Below are 23,460 nucleotides of genomic sequence, written 5' to 3'. Positions count from 1 at the left end.
TTCTATAAATCCTGTGGGAACTCTGTTTTACCGAGATAAAAGTAGCCTATGTCACTCTCCCATGCCAAAAAAGACTCCAATCCGCTGTCCCAATGCGGCGTGATTGAAGAACAAACCAACAATCAAACACACGCACGATATTATCTTTCACCAACAATCACTCATTTCCAACTAGATGATGCCCGTGACTTCGTCCGCGTGGATATAGAACATCCCGCGGAAACTCCAATTTTCTGAGATAAAAGTAGGTACCTAGTCTAGGTATATTGTGTAAATTCAGGAGATAGTATCTCCATTCTAAATTTCAGCCAAATCGGTTCAGTCATTGTGGCATGAAGGAGTAACGAACATCCAAACTTTCACATTATAATATTACTATATGATGCCCGAAAGTTACAAAATGTCCAGCTCCGGGATCCAAGGGTCCAATAAGCCGTAAAAAGTAACATACAGACAGACACACTTTCGAATTCATAATTTTAGAATGCATGTCTTTGCACTCTAAAGGGTGGCAGAAAGTGGATGGACTTAGACGACTTCATCCAAGTGGCTGGATGATAAAGGCTAAGAATCGCATAAGTCGTTGAAAGAAATAGGTTGAAGTGATGATGCTGATCACCATTGATCACTAATTCATTATTGGCCAGCCTTTATGTTGCTTGTACTTAATAAATAAAGTAGGCAGGCATACTAATGGATACAACATTTGCAAACATTTCATTTATTTGGTCGGTGAGTTACAAAGCCTAATGAAATAGTTTAGTTTTGACTATAATATATAGACGAGTGTTAACGTTGCGCAATTATGTTTTGGAATTTATGTTTATGAAATTAGATTTTGATACTTAGTAGGTATTTTATTATAAATTTCAATATGTAAATCCCCTTATTAGTATGATTAAAATAATTAATATTGAATTTAATAAAAGGTAGAGTGGCATATTTTGTGCCAAGGTTTGCAATATTGCAACATTGTGTTTTTTGAAGCTAATATTATGATTTAGTTGCTTTTTAGGGTTCCGTACCCGAAAGGAGCCAACGGAATCCTATTAATAAGCCTTCGTCCATTCGTTTCTCTGTCAACGGGCTGTATTTCATGAACCATACTAGATAGAGATCTGAAATTTACGTAGATTGCCGCTGTCAAAATGTAAATATATAAAAAGATATCTATCAACGCACAGCTTAAACTACTAAACGGATCGGGCTAAAATTTGGCATACAGATAGCTATTATGACGTAGGCATCCGCTAAAAAAGGATTTTTAAAAATTCAACTCCTAAGGGGGTGAAATAATAGGAGTTTGAAATTTGTGTAATCCACGCGGACGAAGTCGCGAGCATAAGCTAGTAAATAATAAATAACAAGTGGCGAATTTCAAAAGTCCATAGTGTTATATGTATCTTATACGATAGTACCTACGGAGTTCTTCGGGTGCGAGTCTCGCAGTTGATCGGTTTTTATTAATTTATGTTCGTATCTTAGAATAATACTTCACTAAGTTAAAATTTTGTCAGTCCTTAGCTGAAAAACTATGACAAATTGATTGGCCACATTTAAAATCACTTCTTGCCCGAGATAGGCAAAGGAACCCTCATAAGGATCAGAAAATTGTGTGGGCATTTTTGGGCCGTTGGTGCTATTCTATATCCTGCTAGGTCTACATAAACATTATGAGTTGGTTTATGAACAGTGATGAAATGAGAGTAATATTTAGCAAAAATAAAAATAAGATTTATTTAACAATAAATAAAAAGTATTTACATATAACATTTATGGAGGAAACAATAATACTACTGGGACTAGATGTGTGCCGTTCACCACCAGCCGGAGCCGCTGGAGTGGCCGGACGAGTAGCCGGAGCCGATGCCGGACGAGTAGCCGGAGTAGCCGGAGCCGATGCCGGACGAGTAGCCGGACGAGTAGCCGGAGCCAATGCCGGATGAGTAACCTCCGATGCCGATGCCGCTGCTGTAGCTGGGCGCGGCTACCACCTTGTTCACGGACACCACTTGGGGCACGGAGACCACCTTGCGTACATTGACCAACTGTGGGACTTCGACGACGCGCTGCGTGTTGACGACCTTGTTGACGGTGATGACCTGCGCGTGTCCTCCTCCGAGGCCACCGTATCCGCCGCCGAGGCCGCCGCCGAGCCCGCCGCCGAGCCCACCGCTGTAGCCGCCGCTGTAGCCGCCGCTGTAGCCGCCGCCGTGGCCGCCGAGCCCGCCGCTCAGGTAGCCTCTCTTGTCGCGCTTCTCGCTGTCGGAGCCGGCCAGGGCGCAGGCCACCAGCGCGCACACTACGATCTGGAACACAAACGTATACACTGTCAAGTTACGCTACAAGCATTGTCAACTAAATAGGTAATAAGTACAACTATTGTTTCAAGGCAATCGAAATGAAGAACTGTTAGTATCCTTTCAATCTCCCACTGTCCAGTACGTTTGTGACGGCTAATGATGATGATAATCATCACAGACACACATGATCCAAAGGGTTCCAACTGATTGGGACTATTCCACAAATGTTCACGAATGGGTTCACTGATTGTCCTTTTCGGCTAGTTTAGTTGGTCTTGCACCGTGTTCCAGTGGTGGGTACTTACGAAGGATTTCATGTCGACAGGTGGTTGTTGGTGAGAAGGTAGGATGAGAGGTCGGTGAGTGAATGCTCTGGTCGCGACGAGCGCGCATATATACTCAGTGCGGGAGGTACTGACGCAACATAGCCTCGCCCCTATCGTACATAATTCATTGCCAATATTTTTAATATTCGGCCCGTTTAACAGTTTAACTTAACCGTTCAGTACCTAACTTATATTTGTCAAGCTTCAAAATGATGGCCGAGAATATAATATGATGTGCACAAAGCTTGCTCTATATTTATGTGACAGTTCAAAACGTGAGGTTCTTGCTTTAATTTTTCTGTTGAAAGCTATTAATACTTAAAAGATACATCAGTACCCTTATTATAAATGTGAAAATGTGTTTGTTTGTTGGTTTGTTGGTTTGTCCTTCAATCACGTCGCAACGGTGCAACAGATTGACGTGATTTTTCGCATGGGTATAGATAAAGACCTGGAGAGTGACATAGGACTTTTTAATCCGGAAAATCAAAGAGATCCCACGGAATTTTTAAAAAACTAAATTCCACGCGGACGAAGTCGCGGGCATCAGCTAGTATTAAATAATTACACAGAAGTAATAATGATTTGCTACAATGATAAATAACAAGTAACACTTAGCACCTATGAAAGTAAAAACTTAGTGTTCTCGTAGGCCCGCCGCTACTGGGTACGACGTCCTACTATTGTAGCCCTACGTTAAATGATATATATTATACCTTTTAGATAAGCAAGTGGAATTCCAGGATCATGTGGCGGAGTTCTCATTTCTGTAGTTTCATGTATACAAGTATTATGTGTATATATTTATATATGTGTATATGTATGTATATATAGCTGTGTTTTATATATTATATACAAACTTAACCTGGTGTTAACATTTATATTAAGATATAATATTTATATACCTATAATATAATTATGTATGTGTGCTTAGTCTTTGTTTTAGTAATAACTAGTATAGTTACAGTCTGTGTTAGTGTAGTCATTAATAAGTATAGTTGTTAGTTAGTGATTTTTTATTTTATTAATTTTTTATGTTTCCGTGTGTTTCATTAGTTTAGTTATCATTAGTTTATAATCCGTGGCGTCACCCGGTTCAGGGTACCAGCTGAAAATCAGCGCTGTATGTCCTTGTGCAACAAGGCATACAGCATAATGCTGAGCTGGGACCCTTTTTTCGGGTTGTGCCACACAATATAACAGTTTGTTCCGGCGCTTCTTTTGCTTGTTCTCAGGTGGAAGAAGCGCCGGAACAACCAGCTCTTAGCTTTAAGTTGTGATGTGTGGCATAATTTGTATTAATAAACGTCTTTTCTTTCTTCTTTCTTTCTTTCTATATATCCTATATAATTTTAATAATATTGATTTTATCTATGATTAGCTTATGCTCGCGACTTCGTCCACGTGGACCGTATAAATTTCAAACCCCTATTTTACCCCCTTAGGGGTTGAATTATTAAAAATCCTGTGGATGCCTACTTCATAATAGCTATCTACATACCAAATGTCAGCTCGATACGTCCAGTGGTTTGAGTTGAGATAGATCTGTCAGTCAGCTTTGCCTTGTATACAAACATATTCTGTTTCTATATATATATTTACCCACCCACAGCGTCGCTTTTCTTAAAGAATGAATGCAGAATGTAAAATTTTCGCTTTCTAGGTTCAAGGGGATAAAGGTTTAGGCTGGGCTTTGATATTTTCAGTCTGTTATTATGTAAAATTATATTGTATGTATCGCTGTTGATTGCAAATACACGAATAAAATAAAAATAAAAATAAGAAAGCCAGTGAGTGAGTCAGGACTTTTCTTTTATTGATGTATGTATATCCGAGATAGCTTACCTACCATAAATCTTAATAATAAGTTAATTTTATTTATAACAGTGCATTCTACTAGTGTTTATAAACCCGTTAGAGCATCACTCATTTGAATTTTAATATTATGAATGACTAATGAGATTCTCTTTCATTAAATACTAGCGGATACGCGGCGCGTGCTACGCTAGAAAAAAACAACAACTCTAATACCATCTTCGCATTATTGCCTTTTTAATAAAATTGGTTTGGGGCACATCGGTTGAATAGTTTAATTGCCTTCGGTTGTCCGAAGGCAATCAACGGGAGAAACATTTATTGTGTTTTAAATATTAAGTTTTTATTGAAAATAGACTTTTATAAAGAGCTTTTGATTCGTCAAGTGAATAATTCTTATCCCGCGACCACGATGTTTTAATATTTCCTTTTTCCCGTAACTAAAGCGTAAAGCTGTGAGCCTAGTGGTTCCGAAGTCCGCCTTCGTTTCAGGAGGACGGGAGTTCGATCCCGGGCACGCATTTAGCAGCAGCCTAGTCACTAGTCGCTACTGAGTTCCTGCGCCCACCTCCCTGCCCCAGCATTAGCAGCAGCCTAGTCACTAGTCGCTACTGAGTTCCTGCGCCCACCTCCCTGCCCCAGCATTAGCAGCAGCCTAGTCACTAGTCGCTACTGAGTTCCTGCGCCCACCTCCCTGCCCCAGCATTAGCAGCAGCCTAGTCACTAGTCGCTACTGAGTTCCTGCGCCCACCTCCCTGCCCCAGCATTAGCAGCAGCCTAGTCACTAGTCGCTACTGAGTTCCTGCGCCCACCTCCCTGCCCCAGCATTAGCAGCAGCCTAGTCACTAGTCGCTACTGAGTTCCTGCGCCCACCTCCCTGCCCCAGCATTAGCAGCAGCCTAGTCACTAGTCGCTACTGAGTTCCTGCGCCCACCTCCCTGCCCCAGCATTAGCAGCAGCCTAGTCACTAGTCGCTACTGAGTTCCTGCGCCCACCTCCCTGCCCCAGCATTAGCAGCAGCCTAGTCACTAGTCGCTACTGAGTTCCTGCGCCCACCTCCCTGCCCCAGCATTAGCAGCAGCCTAGTCACTAGTCGCTACTGAGTTCCTGCGCCCACCTCCCTGCCCCAGCATTAGCAGCGGCCTAGTCACTAGTCGCTACTGAGTTCCTGCGCCCACCTCCCTGCCCCAGCATTAGCAGCGGCCTAGTCACTAGTCGCTACTGAGTTCCTGCGCCCACCTCCCTGCCCCAGCATTAGCAGCAGCCTAGTCACTAGTCGCTACTGAGTTCCTGCGCCCACCTCCCTGCCCCAGCATTAGCAGCGGCCTAGTCACTAGTCGCTACTGAGTTCCTGCGCCCACCTCCCTGCCCCAGCATTAGCAGCGGCCTAGTCACTAGTCGCTACTGAGTTCCTGCGCCCACCTCCCTGCCCCAGCATTAGCAGCGGCCTAGTCACTAGTCGCTACTGAGTTCCTGCGCCCACCTCCCTGCCCCAGCATTAGCAGCGGCCTAGTCACTAGTCGCTACTGAGTTCCTGCGCCCACCTCCCTGCCCCAGCATTAGCAGCGGCCTAGTCACTAGTCGCTACTGAGTTCCTGCGCCCACCTCCCTGCCCCAGCATTAGCAGCAGCCTAGTCACTAGTCGCTACTGAGTTCCTGCGCCCACCTCCCTGCCCCAGCATTAGCAGCAGCCTAGTCACTAGTCGCTACTGAGTTCCTGCGCCCACCTCCCTGCCCCAGCATTAGCAGCAGCCTAGTCACTAGTCGCTACTGAGTTCCTGCGCCCACCTCCCTGCCCCAGCATTAGCAGCAGCCTAGTCACTAGTCGCTACTGAGTTCCTGCGCCCACCTCCCTGCCCCAGCATTAGCAGCAGCCTAGTCACTAGTCGCTACTGAGTTCCTGCGCCCACCTCCCTGCCCCAGCATTAGCAGCAGCCTAGTCACTAGTCGCTACTGAGTTCCTGCGCCCACCTCCCTGCCCCAGCATTAGCAGCAGCCTAGTCACTAGTCGCTACTGAGTTCCTGCGCCCACCTCCCTGCCCCAGCATTAGCAGCAGCCTAGTCACTAGTCGCTACTGAGTTCCTGCGCCCACCTCCCTGCCCCAGCATTAGCAGCAGCCTAGTCACTAGTCGCTACTGAGTTCCTGCGCCCACCTCCCTGCCCCAGCATTAGCAGCAGCCTAGTCACTAGTCGCTACTGAGTTCCTGCGCCCACCTCCCTGCCCCAGCATTAGCAGCAGCCTAGTCACTAGTCGCTACTGAGTTCCTGCGCCCACCTCCCTGCCCCAGCATTAGCAGCAGCCTAGTCACTAGTCGCTACTGAGTTCCTGCGCCCACCTCCCTGCCCCAGCATTAGCAGCAGCCTAGTCACTAGTCGCTACTGAGTTCCTGCGCCCACCTCCCTGCCCAGCATTAGCAGCAGCCTAGTCACTAGTCGCTACTGAGTTCCTGCGCCCACCTCCCTGCCCCAGCATTAGCAGCAGCCTAGTCACTAGTCGCTACTGAGTTCCTGCGCCCACCTCCCTGCCCCAGCATTAGCAGCAGCCTAGTCACTAGTCGCTACTGAGTTTCCTGCGCCCACCTCCCTGCCCCAGCATTAGCAGCAGCCTAGTCACTAGTCGCTACTGAGTTCCTGCGCCCACCTCCCTGCCCCAGCATTAGCAGCAGCCTAGTCACTAGTCGCTACTGAGTTCCTGCGCCCACCTCCCTGCCCCAGCATTAGCAGCAGCCTAGTCACTAGTCGCTACTGAGTCCTGCCTGCGCCCACCTCCCTGCCCCAGCATTAGCAGCAGCCTAGTCACTAGTCGCTACTGAGTTCCTGCGCCCACCTCCCTGCCCCAGCATTAGCAGCAGCCTAGTCACTAGTCGCTACTGAGTTCCTGCGCCCACCTCCCTGCCCCAGCATTAGCAGCAGCCTAGTCACTAGTCGCTACTGAGTTCCTGCGCCCACCTCCCTGCCCCAGCATTAGCAGCAGCCTAGTCACTAGTCGCTACTGAGTTCCTGCGCCCACCTCCCTGCCCCAGCATTAGCAGCAGCCTAGTCACTAGTCGCTACTGAGTTCCTGCGCCCACCTCCCTGCCCCAGCATTAGCAGCAGCCTAGTCACTAGTCGCTACTGAGTTCCTGCGCCCACCTCCCTGCCCCAGCATTAGCAGCAGCCTAGTCACTAGTCGCTACTGAGTTCCTGCGCCCACCTCCCTGCCCCAGCATTAGCAGCAGCCTAGTCACTAGTCGCTACTGAGTTCCTGCGCCCACCTCCCTGCCCCAGCATTAGCAGCAGCCTAGTCACTAGTCGCTACTGAGTTCCTGCGCCCACCTCCCTGCCCCAGCATTAGCAGCAGCCTAGTCACTAGTCGCTACTGAGTTCCTGCGCCCACCTCCCTGCCCCAGCATTAGCAGCAGCCTAGTCACTAGTCGCTACTGAGTTCCTGCGCCCACCTCCCTGCCCCAGCATTAGCAGCAGCCTAGTCACTAGTCGCTACTGAGTTCCTGCGCCCACCTCCCTGCCCCAGCATTAGCAGCAGCCTAGTCACTAGTCGCTACTGAGTTCCTGCGCCCACCTCCCTGCCCCAGCATTAGCAGCAGCCTAGTCACTAGTCGCTACTGAGTTCCTGCGCCCACCTCCCTGCCCCAGCATTAGCAGCAGCCTAGTCACTAGTCGCTACTGAGTTCCTGCGCCCACCTCCCTGCCCCAGCATTAGCAGCAGCCTAGTCACTAGTCGCTACTGAGTTCCTGCGCCCACCTCCCTGCCCCAGCATTAGCAGCAGCCTAGTCACTAGTCGCTACTGAGTTCCTGCGCCCACCTCCCTGCCCCAGCATTAGCAGCAGCCTAGTCACTAGTCGCTACTGAGTTCCTGCGCCCACCTCCCTGCCCCAGCATTAGCAGCAGCCTAGTCACTAGTCGCTACTGAGTTCCTGCGCCCACCTCCCTGCCCCAGCATTAGCAGCAGCCTAGTCACTAGTCGCTACTGAGTTCCTGCGCCCACCTCCCTGCCCCAGCATTAGCAGCAGCCTAGTCACTAGTCGCTACTGAGTTCCTGCGCCCACCTCCCTGCCCCAGCATTAGCAGCAGCCTAGTCACTAGTCGCTACTGAGTTCCTGCGCCCACCTCCCTGCCCCAGCATTAGCAGCAGCCTAGTCACTAGTCGCTACTGAGTTCCTGCGCCCACCTCCCTGCCCCAGCATTAGCAGCAGCCTAGTCACTAGTCGCTACTGAGTTCCTGCGCCCACCTCCCTGCCCCAGCATTAGCAGCAGCCTAGTCACTAGTCGCTACTGAGTTCCTGCGCCCACCTCCCTGCCCCAGCATTAGCAGCAGCTTAGTCACTAGTCGCTACTCCTCCCTCCCTGCCTCCTTCATCTGAGGAGTGAACACTACAGATTATATCTGAGGGGCAACATAACAATGGAAAATTTGTGCGATTACTTATGACTGACGTATATATAACTAACCTGACTACAATGGTAGGTAATATTTATTGTAGGTAATAGTGGTTGATAGTATAATATATCCATTATCCATACTAATATTATAAATGTGATAGTGTTTCTGTCTGTCTGCTAGCTTTCCACGGCCCACCCGTTCAACCGATCTTGACGAAAATTGGTACAGAGATAGCTTGCATCCCGGGGAAGGACATAGAAAGAAAGAAAGAAAAAAAGAAAGAAAAGACGTTTATTACATAACTGTGGCACACATCACATCTTAAACTAAAAGCTAGTTCCACCTGAGAACAAGCAAAAGAAGCGCCGAAGCAAACATAGGTACTCTTTGTCGGACGAAGTCGCGGGCATCATCTAATACTTAATAATTCTGTGGGTGGTTCTGTTACAAATAGAATTAAATAAAAGAAACCGACCAAATGGTACGTCATATAGAATATACAGGGTTACAGGAAAATAGGACACGATCCCGTTAAGGGGTTATAGTACAGGACATAAGCTATCAAACGACCCCTAAAGTGCTTATGCGAAAGTGTTTCGTTTTCGAGTTATTCATTTTTTTATTTTTTTATTGGTAATAAGGTGTTTGCCACTTTAAAAATTAATAAAAAAAAGGAACAATGTATTTCAGCAGATTTTTTTTATTTCTTGCTAGTACATATCCTTTTTAATAATAAACAATTATAAAGCTAAAAATATCTTCAAGCATTTTAAAATTACAGCCCAAAAACTGTACAAGATTTCGATTTTTAAATTTAATTCTTTGAATAACTTGCAAATTTTCTGTAAAAATTACTATGGCACTTATCCTGCGGATTATTTTAAAAACATCTACGTTTCATTAGCTATCTATTGGTACAAAAAAATTACAAAAAAAATCATAAAATCAAGAAAAAATTACACAACAAAGAGACCAGGTAGAAAATTCTAACAAATGCTATTGCCAAAGAATTAAATCAGAATCAATGTAAAAACGAGTTTAATGCAAAATAGTCAAAGATTATTTTTAATGAGGTCAAAAAGTAACATAAAATCAGTCAAGTTCAAGTCGGGCTCGCACACGAAGGGTTCCGTACCATCGTACAAAAAATAACACTTTTTAATTTTTTTAAATTTTTATGGCGGCCATTTTGTAATTTTTAGTATTTCGTGTTACAGCGGCAATAAAAATACACATTTTGTAAAAATTTCAAGTCTCTACGTATTAGGGTTCACGAGATACAGTCCACTGACAGACAAACGGACGGCCGGACAGCCGGACGGACGGACGAACGAACATGAAATTTTCACAAAATGTGTATTTTTATGGCCGCTATAACAACAAATACTAAAAATTACAAAATGGCCGCCATAAAAATTAAAAAAAAAATTAAAAATTGTTATTTCTTGTACGAAGGTACGGAACCCTTCGTGTGCGAGCCCGACTCGCAATTGACTGATTTTATATTACCTTTTGACCTCATTTAAAATAATCTTTAACCATTTTGCATTAAACTCGTTTTTACATTGATTCTGATTTAATTATTTGGCAATAGCATTTGTTAGAATTTTCTACCTGGTCTCTTTGTTGTGTAATTTTTTCTTGATTTTATGATTTTTTTGTAATTTTTTTGTACCAATGGATAGCTAACGAAACATAGATGTTTTTAAAATAATCCGCAGAATAAAACAGAATTAAATTTAAAAATCGAAAACTTGTACAGTTTTTGGGCTGTCATTTTAAAATGCTTGTAGATTTTTTTAGTTTTATAACTGTTTATTATTAACAAGGATATGTACTAGCAAGAAATAAAACAAAAACTGCTGAAATACATTGTTCCTTTTTTTTATTAATTTTTAAAGTGGCAAACACCCTTTTACCAAGAAAAAAATAAAAAAATTAATAACTCGAAAACGATACACTTTCGCATAAGCACTTTAGGGGTCGTTTGATAGCTAATGTCCTGTACTATAACCCCTTAACGGGATCGTGTCCTCTTTTCCTGTAACCCTGTAGATAGCTTGTATTCCGGAAAATCAAAAAGTTGTCACGAGAATTTGAATAATCTAAATTCTCGCACCAGCCTGTGACGACGCGGACGTAGTCGCAGGTCACAGGCTAGTCTCACTGTTTATATAGTCGCAGCGATCTGTCGTCTCGCGAGTCGCGATAATGCAGAGGCCCGAATGTTATTATAAACGTTCTTACTTTCTAAATTAAACTTAGTTAATAAAAAAATCGCTCTTTCAAGTTCGTTGCGAACACACTTAAACTACATTCAATATGTTTAATGATTTCTAGCATTCCACATTCCACATTCCAAGTAATTTGGGCTAAGTGTCTTTTTCATGAATCTATCAAATCTAGTACCTACGCTATGATAGCCTAGTGGTTAGGACGTTCGCCTTCTAATCGGAGGTCGGGGGTTCGATCCCGAGCACGCACATCTAACTTTTCGGAGTTATGTGCCTTTTCGGTAATTAAATATTACTTGCTTTAACGGTGAAGGAAAACATCTCGTGAGGAAACCTGCATGCCTGAGAGTTCTCCATTATGTTCTCAAAGGCGTGTGAAGTCTACCGATCCGCACATGGCCAGCGTGGTGGACTATGGCCAAAACTTCCTGTCCACTCCTTCCTTCCTTCCTTCTCACTTTGAGAGGAGACCCGTGCTCTGTAGTGAGCCGGCGATGGGTTGATCATGATGACGATCAAATCTGATCAACGGGAGGTGTCCAGTCTCAGGGACTAGTTCCGCTGTTGACTCGATGCCAGGCGGTTGCATCACTACTGAGTCGCTGCTGTGAGCGGCGAGTCGCGCGTTGCCAATGCGACTCACGACGACGTGTAGTGACTACTTACTACTAACTACGTATACATTCGAAACATTCGATTGAGATTGAACATTGAAGCTGTTCGCTCGATTAATATCAGTTTCTCGATCGCTTGCTCAAAAAAAAGGTATAATACTGAATGAGTATTAAAAATATTGGCAATGAATTTGCAAGGACGAAGTACATAAACGATAGGGGCGAGAAGTGGCGAGGCTATGTTGCGTCAGTACCTCCCGCACTGAGTATATATGCGCGCTCGTCGCGACCAGAGCATTCACTCACCGACCTCTCATCCTACCTTCTCACCAACAACCACCTGTCGACATGAAATCCTTCGTAAGTACCCACCACTGGAACACGGTGCAAGACCAACTAAACTAGCCGAAAAGGACAATCAGTGAACCCATTCGTGAACATTTCTGGAATAGTCCCAATCAGTTGGAACCCTTTGGATCATGTGTGTCTGTGATGATTATCATCATCATTAGCCGTCACAAACGTACTGGACAGTGGGAGATTGAAAGGATACTAACAGTTCTTCATTTCGATTGCCTTGAAACAATAGTTGTACTTATTACCTATTTAGTTGACAATGCTTGTAGCGTAACTTGACAGTGTATACGTTTGTGTTCCAGATCGTAGTGTGCGCGCTGGTGGCCTGCGCCCTGGCCGGCTCCGACAGCGAGAAGCGCGACAAGAGAGGCTACCTGAGCGGCGGGCTCGGCGGCCACGGCGGCGGCTACAGCGGCGGCTACAGCGGCGGCTACAGCGGTGGGCTCGGCGGCGGGCTCGGCGGCGGCCTCGGCGGCGGATACGGTGGCCTCGGAGGAGGACACGCGCAGGTCATCACCGTCAACAAGGTCGTCAACACGCAGCGCGTCGTCGAAGTCCCACAGTTGGTCAATGTACGCAAGGTGGTCTCCGTGCCCCAAGTGGTGTCCGTGAACAAGGTGGTAGCCGCGCCCAGCTACAGCAGCGGCATCGGCATCGGAGGTTACTCATCCGGCATTGGCTCCGGCTACTCGTCCGGCTACTCGTCCGGCATCGGCTCCGGCTACTCCGGCTACTCGTCCGGCATCGGCTCCGGCTACTCGTCCGGCCACTCCAGCGGCTCCGGCTGGTGGTGAACGGCACACATCTAGTCCCACTTCATTCCTCAATGTAGTATTATTGTTTCCTCCATAAATGTTAAATTATGTAAATACTTTTTATTTATTGTTTAATAAATATTTTTATTTTTGCTAACTATTGCTCTCATTTCAATCCAGATTTACCTACGACCAGTAAACCTCAAACTAAAAGCATTTATTCATAGTAGGCACCGATGTACAATTTTAGGGTTCCGTGTCTCAAAAGGAAAAGGAACCCTTATAAGATCACTTTAGTGTCTGTCTGTCTGTCCGTCTGTTCATCTGTGCGTCTGTCTGTTGTGTCTCAACAGACTTGTGTCTCAAATCATGAAATTTGGCAGGTAGATAAGTCTGATAGCACAAGTAAAGAAAAAAATCGAAAACCGTGATTTTGTGGTTACAAAAAGATTAAAATGTGTTCATGAAGTAATAATTAGTATTTTCAATTTTCAAAGTAAGATAACTATATCAAGCGGGATCTCATAATATGAAAGGTCTTCATCTGTGCATTCTAAAACAGATTTTTATTTATTTGTATGCATCATAGTTTCTGAATTATCGTGCAAAATGTCGAAAAAATACGACTGTAGTACAGAACCCTCGTTGCGCGAGCCTGACTCGCACTTGGGCGATTTTTTTGATAGTAACAATAAACCTCTACAAACAAAGTTGGTTTTGCGGATCGTTAACTAAAGTGATTCTAACCGTTTTACTTCTTCCGAGGGTTCCGTACTACACTACGGAACCCTCGGTGCGCGAGTTTTACGTAGAAGTGTGGTTGGGTTTATTCTTCAATCACGTCGCAACAGAGTAGCGGATATTCCGTTGTAGCGGTGTGATGTGTTGCGTGGATATCGGTCACGACCTGGAGACCGGAGACCGGAGACCGGAGACCGGAGACCGGAGACCGGAAACCGGAGACCGGAGACCGGAGACCGGAGACCGGAGACCGGAGACCGGAGACCGGAGACCGGAGACCGGAGACCGGAGACCGGAAACCGGAGACCGGAGACCGGAGACCGGAGACCGGAGACCGGAGACCGGAGACCGGAGACCGGAGACCGGAGACCGGAGACCGGAGACCGGAGACCGGAGACCGGAGACCGGAGACCGGAGACCGGAGACCGGAGACCATAGACCGGAGACCGGAGACCGGAGACCGGAGACCGGAGACCGGAGACCGGAGACCGGAGACCGGAGACCGGAGACCGGAGACCGGAGACCGGAGACCGGAGACCGGAGACCGGAGGCCGGAGAGTGGCATAGACTACTTTTATCCCGTTTATTTTTATTTACAAAAATCTACGCGGATGAAGTCACGGGCACCAGCTAGTTATCTTTATATATAAAAGGAAAAGGTGACTGATTGACTGACTGATCTATCAACGCACTGCTCAAACTACTGGACGGATAATGCTGAAATTCGGCATGCAGATAGCTATTGTGACGTAGCCATCCACTAAGAAAGGATTTTTCAAAATTCAACCTCTAAAGGGGTAAAATTGGGGTTTGAAGTTTGTATGAAAGTCTGTCAGTTTTGAAGTTTGAAGTTTTGTAGTTAATATTTTTGCAATTAGCAGTCTGACATATTTTATTAAGCTCATATGTTAAAATCTCATTGTTAAAGATCAAGTTTAAGGGTGTAAAATAGGGGTTTAAAATTTGTGTAGTCCACGCGGACGAAGTCGCGGGTATAAGCTAATTTAATATAAATTTAATATTTCAACACAAAAGAAAGTATAAATAAGATCTACATCGTTGACCGGAGAGATAGAGAGCTAGTACCAGCATACCAGTTTGTTTCATTGTGGGCTACATTCAGGTATTTACTCAAGATTTTCTTTGCAGTTCTTAAGGTGTTGGTACTCAATCGTTATTTTTTATGTTATGATTATAGAGAAGTAGAATTATTTAAAGTCCGCACAGACCATACCTCGAACTCGTGACCTCGACGACCCATATGTGCTACCACTACGCTGTAGCGGTTCTGTGTATGAAATGAAAATTTGAGGTCTTAAATACTCGAATGCGATCATCTTTTTTTAATCTGATATTTTGTAAGGGGCTTTTACAGATAGTCTGCATGCCAACACCATCGTTACAAACCAAATTAAAATCAAACTACATAAATAAATCTAAAACTATATAAAGGAGATAGCCCGTGAACGGGCCCTCTTTTGTGGCGTCGTGTCAAAACTTAAATTGTGACATAACAATTATATTAGGGGGGGCTAAAGCTCCTAAGAAAATGGGCAATCTCCTTTGAGAGAATCACTAACAAATTTATACACTTTCATTGCCGAAATGCTCGAAGGTTTGTTCAAAATACTTACAGTTAAAAATACCAATATTCATAAAATTTAAATTTAGTTCACATGTTAGTATAATATTTTCTCTCAAATTATGATTGTGAACACATGCCAATAGTAAGTGCGAGACATCTTCTACCTTACCACATACTTCGCAATTGGGAGAATCCCTTTTCCTCATTAAATGTTTCAACTTGCCTAATGGCATGTGTCCGGGTCTAAGTTTAATTCTTTGCTACCCCGATAACGAGTACGGCTCTCCTCTTACAATGGAAAGGGCTTAGGCATTTTATTATAGTCCACCAAGCTGGCCCAGAGCAGATTGGCAGACTTCATACACCTTTGAGAACTCTCAGACATACACATGTTGTGCTGTGTGGTCAAAGCATGCGATATAATTGATGGATAATGTGAGAAATAATAATTCTTACAGGTAGGTAAGTAAACAAATATTTGGTACAAAAATAAATTTTATTAAGAAGTTAAATAATAATAATCAACAAGTCTTGCGGTGGAAACTAAAATAAACTTAAAAGGAAAACAAAATCACAGATGCTTTGAGGTTTCTAGTTTGTTCTTGTTCACCACCAGCCGCTGGAGTATCCCGAGCCGTAGCCACCGCCGTAGCCGCCGCCGTAGCCGCCGCCGTAGCCGCCGCCGTAGCCACCGCCGAGACCGCTGTAGCCGATGCCGCTGCTGTAGCTGGGCGCGGCTACCACCTTGTTCACGGACACCACTTGAGGCACGGAGACCACCTTGCGCACACTGACCACCTGTGGGACGTCGACGACGCGGGCGGTGTTCACGACTTGGTTGACTCTGACGACTCGGGCTGCGGGCGCGGAGTATCCTCCGATGCCACTGTAGCCGCCGCCGTATCCACCACCGTAGCCACCGATGCCACTGATGCCACCGATGCCACCGTACCCACCGCTGAGGTAGCCTCTCTTGTCGCGCTTCTGGCTGTCGTCGCTGCCGGCCGCGGCGCAGGCTACCAGGGCGAACACTACGATCTATGAAAAGATACATAAATATTAGTTTATTTCATAAGTAAAAAGGTAGGTACGCAACATTATTAGGATCTATGTTAAAAGACCACTGACTGGCATAGTATTATCAAAGTAACCTCCGAAACTTTTTCTTGTATTTTTCATGCAGTTTTTATTTCTGACGTACACCCCAAGGGCGGGTTAGCTTTAATCTTGGACGAGTCCAAGGCTGAAGTAAATAATAATAATCGGGTGTACGGTGTACCTCGATGACCTAAAAGGTTTCGGGAATGAACTGACTGGTAACGGCTGCCATAGCTCTACTCATGGGGTACGCTGAGCACTTAGTTGGAGGGAAATGGAGAGCTTAACTTGTTTAGTATAATGAATTGTTACAAAGTAACGCAAAGCTATCTAAATTAATTAATTAAAAGAATATTTATTTAATGTAGGACAAGTAGCGTCTCCCATACTACGTCAGACGTCTGTCCGGAGCGGATCAAGTTTTGCGTCAAGTTTGTACTGTACCAATTATCACAGATTTGAACGAACAAATTAATTGGAATCAGTTATTAATGAATCTGTTAATCATCTGTTAATCGTCGCTTGACAACTTACGAAGGTCTTCATGTTGTCGGTGTGTGGGGTGGTCGGGGTGGTCGGGGTGACAAGTTGACGACTCGTAAGTAGACGCTGCAGTGATGCCGGTGACGCCGCCCGCGCGGTATTTATACCACTAGCTAAATATAATTACGAAACCTCGTCCTTGCATTTTGCTCTTTATTCATTAATATTGTATTAACTTAGAATATATTTTTATAATGACAATAAACTTGTAGGTTATCCCTATTAGGTAGTTACCATCAGTTGATTCATACTATTATAAAAATCATCATTGAATTATAATGATCACGATCAGCGCATCGCCGGCTCACTAGAGAACACTCTCCTCCCTTACTGGACTAAATGCCAAGGGTTTGGCCATAGTCTATCGAGCTGGCCAATTGAAGATTGGTCGACATCACACACCTTTGAGAACTTTATGGAAAACTTTCAGGCATGCAGATTTCCTCACAATGTCTTCCTTCACTGTTGATCCAAGTTATACTTCATTGATTTAAACGTAATTAATTGCATAACTCCGAAAAGTTAGATGTGCGTGCCCGGGATCGAACCCGGCCCCTCGACTAGCAGGCCGATATCTTGACCACTACACTATAATAATTGGTGTATTTTGGACTAGCGAACCGCCTCAGTTTCGCATGGGTAGCTTATTACAATTTTATTTATTTTTAATTAAATAAAATATAGCTTTAAAATATATCTTGTGTGCTGTTGTAGAGGATCTCAGTAAACCTTTTACAAAACATTGGTCCAACCTGCATCGGGGCGACAACAACACCTTTACTTAGATTAGTTTTTTAAATTGTTAGCTCCATTTTTTACATTTATATTCTAATTCAATTCAATTTGAACATTAATTTAATCTACTTCATATTGTGTGTATATTGTACATGGGTTGTAGTTTCGTTGCCCGAAATAAAATTATTATTATTAAATAAAATATAGCGTTCTTATTAAATAATACTAATAAATAAATAAATAGCCTATATCATTTAATAATAGTGTAGCTTTTTTCTGGTCAAAGAATTTTTAAAATCAGTTTAGTAGTTCCAGAGGTTACTTCCTACAAACAAACTTATAAACTTTAGGTACCCCTTTATAATATTAGTTTTGGAAAAACTGACTGATTGGCATCAAAGTAAAACTCAAACTGCTGGGTCCAAAACTACACATTTTGCATGTTGGTTATCTTGTCATCTCTAGAACGTAGACGGTAGACCCCTCTAAGGAGCAATGCACACCGACAGAGCGACGCGGTGTCTTTCACGATAACAACAACTAAGCTTTATTTACTTTTTCATAACGGCGCGGCGCGGTGCGGCAAGTCCATGTGCAACGAAACGCGGCGCGCGTTGTTTTAAGTAAGTATACGAATCTTAGCGGTGTATCAGAAACGTGAAACTGAAGTTAAAGTGTTATCAAAACGACACGACTTTACTCCACTCCGTCTGTTTGCGGTGGCCCTTAGAAAGCATTTTCAGAAATTCTACCCGACGAAGACTGGTTTGGTCATGTCATCATCATCATCATCATCTATTGCCGGCCCACTACCGAGAACGGGTCTTCTCTCAGTGTGAAAAAGGTCTTGGCCATAGTTCACCACACTGGGGAAGTGTGGTTTGACAGATTTCAGTCACATTTTAAGATTGGGTTACCTAGTAAAAAATAAACTCACGTCAGGTAGGTATCTCGTAATCAGCGCCCCAAAAAAAACCCAAAATTTTGACATTTTAATTGTTTTAAAACTAATTCAGCCGGTCGTTGGTATTACAACATTTTGAATGTTTTCTCGATACTAATATTATAAATGCGAAAGTGTCTCTGTCTGTCTGTCTGTCAAGCTTTTCACGGCCCAACAGTTTAACTGAGTTTGATGAAATTTAGTACAGTTAGCTTACATCCCGGAGAAGGACATAGACTACTTTTTATCCTGGAAGAGTAAGTAGTTCCCACGGGATTTTTGTAAACCTAAATGCATGCAAACGAAGTCGCAGGCATCATCTAGTTCTATATAAGGAAAAGCTAACTAACTGACTGACTGACTGATCTATCAACACACAGCTCAAACTACTGGACGGATCGGACTGAAATTTGAAATGCAGATAACCAGCTCTTCGTTATAAGATGTGATGTGTGGCACAGTTTGGAAAATAAATGTCTTTTCTTCTTTTTTTTCAGATAGCTATTATGACGTAGACATCCGCTAAGAAAGGATTTTGAAAATTCAATCCCTGAAGGAGTAAAACAGGAGTTCCAAATGTGTGTTGTCTACGCGGACGAAGTCGCGGGCATAAGCTAGTACAAGTACTATGAACTTCTACAATGGGCAGATTTAAGGCATTATTAAGAAACACCATCCGACTGACCTATTGTTAAGAAACGCTGTTTGACAATAAACCAGTTTCGTTATAAATTACCATAAGTACTTGAGTAATATATCAGTACACTCCACGTACCTTCAGGTACCCGAGTGCTCTGAGACAATCTCACATCAACTAAACTAGACAATTTCCTCGCTTCCTATACACTCAAATGTTTAAACCGTCTTTCAATTGCCATCTTCTTCATAATATATCTATTTATACGAGGAGAAATCGACTGATAAACTATCAAGGTACGAGTATATCTCGCCCCAACCAGTAATCGCTGGGAGCTCTGCACTCGAAGTCGTAGACGAGTATATACCTAGGACACACAATCCAGTCGGGTAGGCCCAATTTCAATACAGAGGTCAGCTGCCGAATCCAACTTAGTTGGGCGGTGTTCAGGCAGCTTCGAGATGTCTTCTTGTCCAAAATTTCTCAGTGCTTGAAGACTTCTTCGAACAGTGCGCGTTGCCAGTGAAGACATGGATCCGAGACATGGTCGCTAACTATGGGCTTCATAAGAAAGCTCAGAGTCACTCAGCGGGCGATGGAGAGAGCTACGTGCGGAGTTTCTCTACGTGATCACATCAGACATGAGGAGATCCGTAGTAAAACTAGAGTAACCGACATAGCTCAACAGATTGCGAAGCTGAAGTGGCAATGGGCAGGGCAATGGTAATACCATAGTATACATTCGACTCATTGCTCACAAAATAATTAAATTAAGAACAATTAAATTATAACGGAGTCAACATTTGAAAAAAAGTTTATGATAATCTGAATCAAACTTGCACAACTTGCATTTGACACAGTAGCAAAAGTTTTGTCACTTCAACCCAAAAACTAACTAAATATGTATTTTATAAAATTAAATAAACATTAGTCGCCAAAATCGAGCACCAAGGATTAATTTATGATAACGGTGCGACAAATTCGCGGACGAGGCTACGCGTTGCGAGTTGCGCCACGCTCCCGGCTGACGCGTCGCCGCACGACTTCATAACTATATAACGCGCAGCTGCCGAACGGCATCATTCATTCCTCCATACAGCATACTCCTCTTCTGACGACAAACCGAAACCCAAAATGAAATCTTTCGTAAGTTCCTAATACTACTTTAAAAATATTATTAGAATATTTATTTATTATGATTCATTGATCGAATTCAAATTCACTGGGTCAGTGTCACTTGAATTTGCATAACATATATATTCATACATTTATGTACATATGTAGGTGTTTATTTATATGATTTAGTAGAATTAATTCTATTGAATAAAAATATAGTAGTAAATAATTATTGATCGATACTGGAAAAGATTGAAGCTGAATCCGTAATATAAAATCATAATATAAAAATTTACGTTATATCAACGTTAGGTACTTATATTAAAAAAAAACTCTAAACGCTCAGCCAAACCTAACGTAGAGATTTGAAATTCGTGACGTATGCCTCCTGAGGATGCGTTTTCAGAAATTACAACTTAAATCCGCGCAAACGAAGTCGTGGTAAAATGCTAGTAAAATTTTAAACTGAATTAAATTAGCACGTAAATAAATTCAGTGACTTTTCACAGATCGTAGTGTTCGCCCTGGTGGCCTGCGCCGCGGCCGGCAGCGACGACAGCCAGAAGCGCGACAAGAGAGGCTACCTCAGCGGTGGGTACGGTGGCATCGGTGGCATCAGTGGCATCGGTGGCTACGGTGGTGGATACGGCGGCGGCTACAGTGGCATCGGAGGATACTCCGCGCCCGCAGCCCGAGTCGTCAGAGTCAACCAAGTCGTGAACACCGCCCGCGTCGTCGACGTCCCACAGGTGGTCAGTGTGCGCAAGGTGGTCTCCGTGCCCCAAGTGGTGTCCGTGAACAAGGTGGTAGCCGCGCCCAGCTACAGCAGCGGCATCGGCTACAGCGGTCTCGGCGGTGGCTACGGCGGCGGCTACGGCGGCGGCTACGGCGGCGGCTACGGCGGCGGCTACGGCGGCGGCTACGGCGGTGGCTACGGCTCGGGATACTCCAGCGGCTGGTGGTGAACAAGAACAAACTAGAAACTTCAAAGCATCTGTGATTTATTTCCTTTTAGTTTATTACAATTTCCACCGTAAGACTTGTTAAATATTATTTAATTTCAAATAAAATCTATTTTGTCTTAAAACATTATTATCTCTTCTCACCCTACAATATCTGTTGTTGTTTCATCAGTGATACTTATCGCTCAGTAGAAAACTCGATCATTTGGAAAGCAAGGCCAAATTAGCCTCCAAAAAGCTTGGGGTGCTCAACAGAGCAAAGCGGTACTTCGCGCCCGAGCATAGGCTCCTACTCTATAAGGCGCAAGTCCGCCCTCACATGGAGTACTGCTCCCACCTTTGGGCTGGAGCACCCCAGTACCAACTCCTTCCATTTGATCGGATCCAAAGGCGGGCTGTTCGACTTGTGGACGATCCCAAACTAACCGGCTCGTTGGAAAGCCTGGAGCACCGCAGAGACGTTAGCTCTCTATGCGTGTTCTATCGCCTGTATAATGGGGAGTGGTCTGAAGAGCTTTTTGACCTTATTCCACCCTCTTTTTTCTACAACCGCACCGCGCGCCACCGTAAGGAATTTCACCCTCACCATCTGGGTGTCTGGTGCACTTCGACCGTCCGCTGCGCCAGATCCTTCTTTCCACGCACGTGCAAACTGTGGAACCAACTCCCATCGGCGGTGTTCCAGCTAGATTATAACATGGGGTTATTCAAGGGGCGGACCAACAAATTCCTTAAAGGCCGGCAACGCATCGGCGGCTCCTCTGGTGCTGCAAATGTTCATGGGCGGCGGTAATCACTTAACATCAGGTGACCCGCCTGCTCGCTTGCTCGCTATATCTATTAAAAAAAAAAAAAAAAAAAAAAAACTATGCATTTCTTGCTCATTTTAGCATTGTACAGTGAATTATTACAGTTCAAGTGAAAGAGGATATTATAAATTATTGGAAAATCAGTACCCTTATTATAAATGCGAAAGTGTGTTTGTTTGTTGGTTTGTTGATGTATTGGTTTATTGGTTTATTGGTTTGTTGGTTTGTCCTTCAGTCACGTCGCAACGGTGCAACGGGTTGACGTGATTTATGTGATTATGTAGTGGGTATAGATAAAGACCTGCAGAGTGACATGGGCTACTTTTTATCCCGGAAAATAAAAGAGTTCCCACGGGATTTTTAAAAAACCTAATTCCACGCAGACGAAGTCGCGGGCATCAGCTAGTTATTTCATAAAAGTTAGAGTGGTCGAGCGCCGCCAGCGCGTTGATGTCTTTTATACGGCAGGCGCCGTACCGCGCTCTCAGCGAATAGAGCCAGACAATTTCTGAATTTGAGAAATTAATAAATGAAACATGTTTTAAAAACTTTAAAAAAACGCTTTGAAAGGTAGTCTTACATAATAATAATAAAACAATCTGTTTTAAATTCTTTTAATAAAAGTTTATTGTTGAAGTGTTGTGAGTGTGAGTGTCAAGCATCTTTGTTGACATACATACATACATACATACATACATACATACATATATACATACATACATACATACATACATACATACATACATACATACATACATACATACATACATACATACATACATACATACATACATACATACATACATACATACATACATACATACATACATTGTACGAAATGTAGAGATCCGCTAAAAGCCCTTCTCTATGTACAACCAAAGTATACTTAACATGATTTCCATTACACATTACTTGTGCTAAACGGATTCTCTGACGCCGGATGTGACACACGCCACGTAATTTTGCGCAGTTGTTTTGTTATATTTTACAAAATGTATAATTAGAAAGTTAATTCATGATGGCGATAAATTTCAGTATACCAGAATTTTTTATATAAAATACCCCATAACATAAACATGATAGGTTTATAGGTAGGATAATTATAAAAACGTTTACTTTAATATTCAATTTAAAGGTTTGTTAACATATTACACAACTCAAATCAGTACCTTTATGCGAAAGTGTGTTTGTTTGTTGGTTTCTCCTTCAATCACGTCACAACGGTGCAACGGATTGATGTCATTTTTTGCATGAGTGTATATGAAGACATGGAGAAGTGACGTAGGCTATTGTTTATCCCGGAAAATCAAAGAGTTCCTAAACCTAATTCCACGCGGATGAAATCGCGGGCATCAGCTAATAATTTATATGCATGACTTTTATTAATTAATCAGCGCAATTTAGTTAATTCCAATTGTTATGAGTAGTATAATTAGTATTTATAAATAGTCTCGGTCGGATCGCGTTCCGTGTTCACACAAACATTACACATCAAAGTGCCAAC

At 43.9% G+C, this 23,460-nt stretch overlaps 4 protein-coding genes across 4 annotated transcripts; 2 read left to right on the top strand and 2 right to left on the bottom strand.

The window, feature by feature from the left end:
* Positions 1 to 1,817: 1,817 nt before the first annotated feature.
* Positions 1,818 to 2,646, bottom strand: LOC117989711 (keratin-associated protein 6-2-like). The gene is made up of 2 exons (XM_034977124.2): positions 2,609 to 2,646; positions 1,818 to 2,309 (listed from the first exon to the last, which is right to left on the bottom strand). The coding sequence occupies exons 1-2, from the start codon at positions 2,618 to 2,620 to the stop codon at positions 1,818 to 1,820; spliced, it is 504 nt and encodes a 167-aa protein (XP_034833015.1). The 5' UTR covers positions 2,621 to 2,646.
* Positions 2,647 to 11,997: 9,351 nt separating this feature from the next.
* On the top strand, positions 11,998 to 12,832 carry LOC117989710 (keratin-associated protein 6-2-like). The gene is made up of 2 exons (XM_034977123.2): positions 11,998 to 12,035; positions 12,335 to 12,832. The coding sequence occupies exons 1-2, from the start codon at positions 12,024 to 12,026 to the stop codon at positions 12,824 to 12,826; spliced, it is 504 nt and encodes a 167-aa protein (XP_034833014.1). The 5' UTR covers positions 11,998 to 12,023; the 3' UTR covers positions 12,827 to 12,832.
* A 2,887-nt stretch (positions 12,833 to 15,719) lies between these two features.
* Positions 15,720 to 16,757, bottom strand: LOC117989709 (keratin-associated protein 6-2-like). Its single transcript, XM_034977122.1, has 2 exons — positions 16,746 to 16,757; positions 15,720 to 16,151 (listed from the first exon to the last, which is right to left on the bottom strand). Exons 1-2 carry the CDS (start codon positions 16,755 to 16,757, stop codon positions 15,720 to 15,722), a joined length of 444 nt encoding a protein of 147 aa, XP_034833013.1.
* Positions 16,758 to 20,203: 3,446 nt separating this feature from the next.
* LOC117989571 (keratin-associated protein 6-2-like) lies at positions 20,204 to 21,212 on the top strand. The gene is made up of 2 exons (XM_034976936.2): positions 20,204 to 20,215; positions 20,695 to 21,212. Exons 1-2 carry the CDS (start codon positions 20,204 to 20,206, stop codon positions 21,148 to 21,150), a joined length of 468 nt encoding a protein of 155 aa, XP_034832827.1. The 3' UTR covers positions 21,151 to 21,212.
* The last annotated feature ends 2,248 nt before the right edge of the window (positions 21,213 to 23,460 follow it).

The sequence above is a fragment of the Maniola hyperantus genome, chromosome 16 (assembly GCF_902806685.2).
Source record: "Maniola hyperantus chromosome 16, iAphHyp1.2, whole genome shotgun sequence".
NCBI classification, from domain to species: Eukaryota; Metazoa; Arthropoda; class Insecta; order Lepidoptera; family Nymphalidae; genus Maniola; species Maniola hyperantus.
The sequence above is the reverse complement of the archived record's forward strand: the minus strand, read 5'-3'. Positions and strand labels throughout refer to the sequence as shown.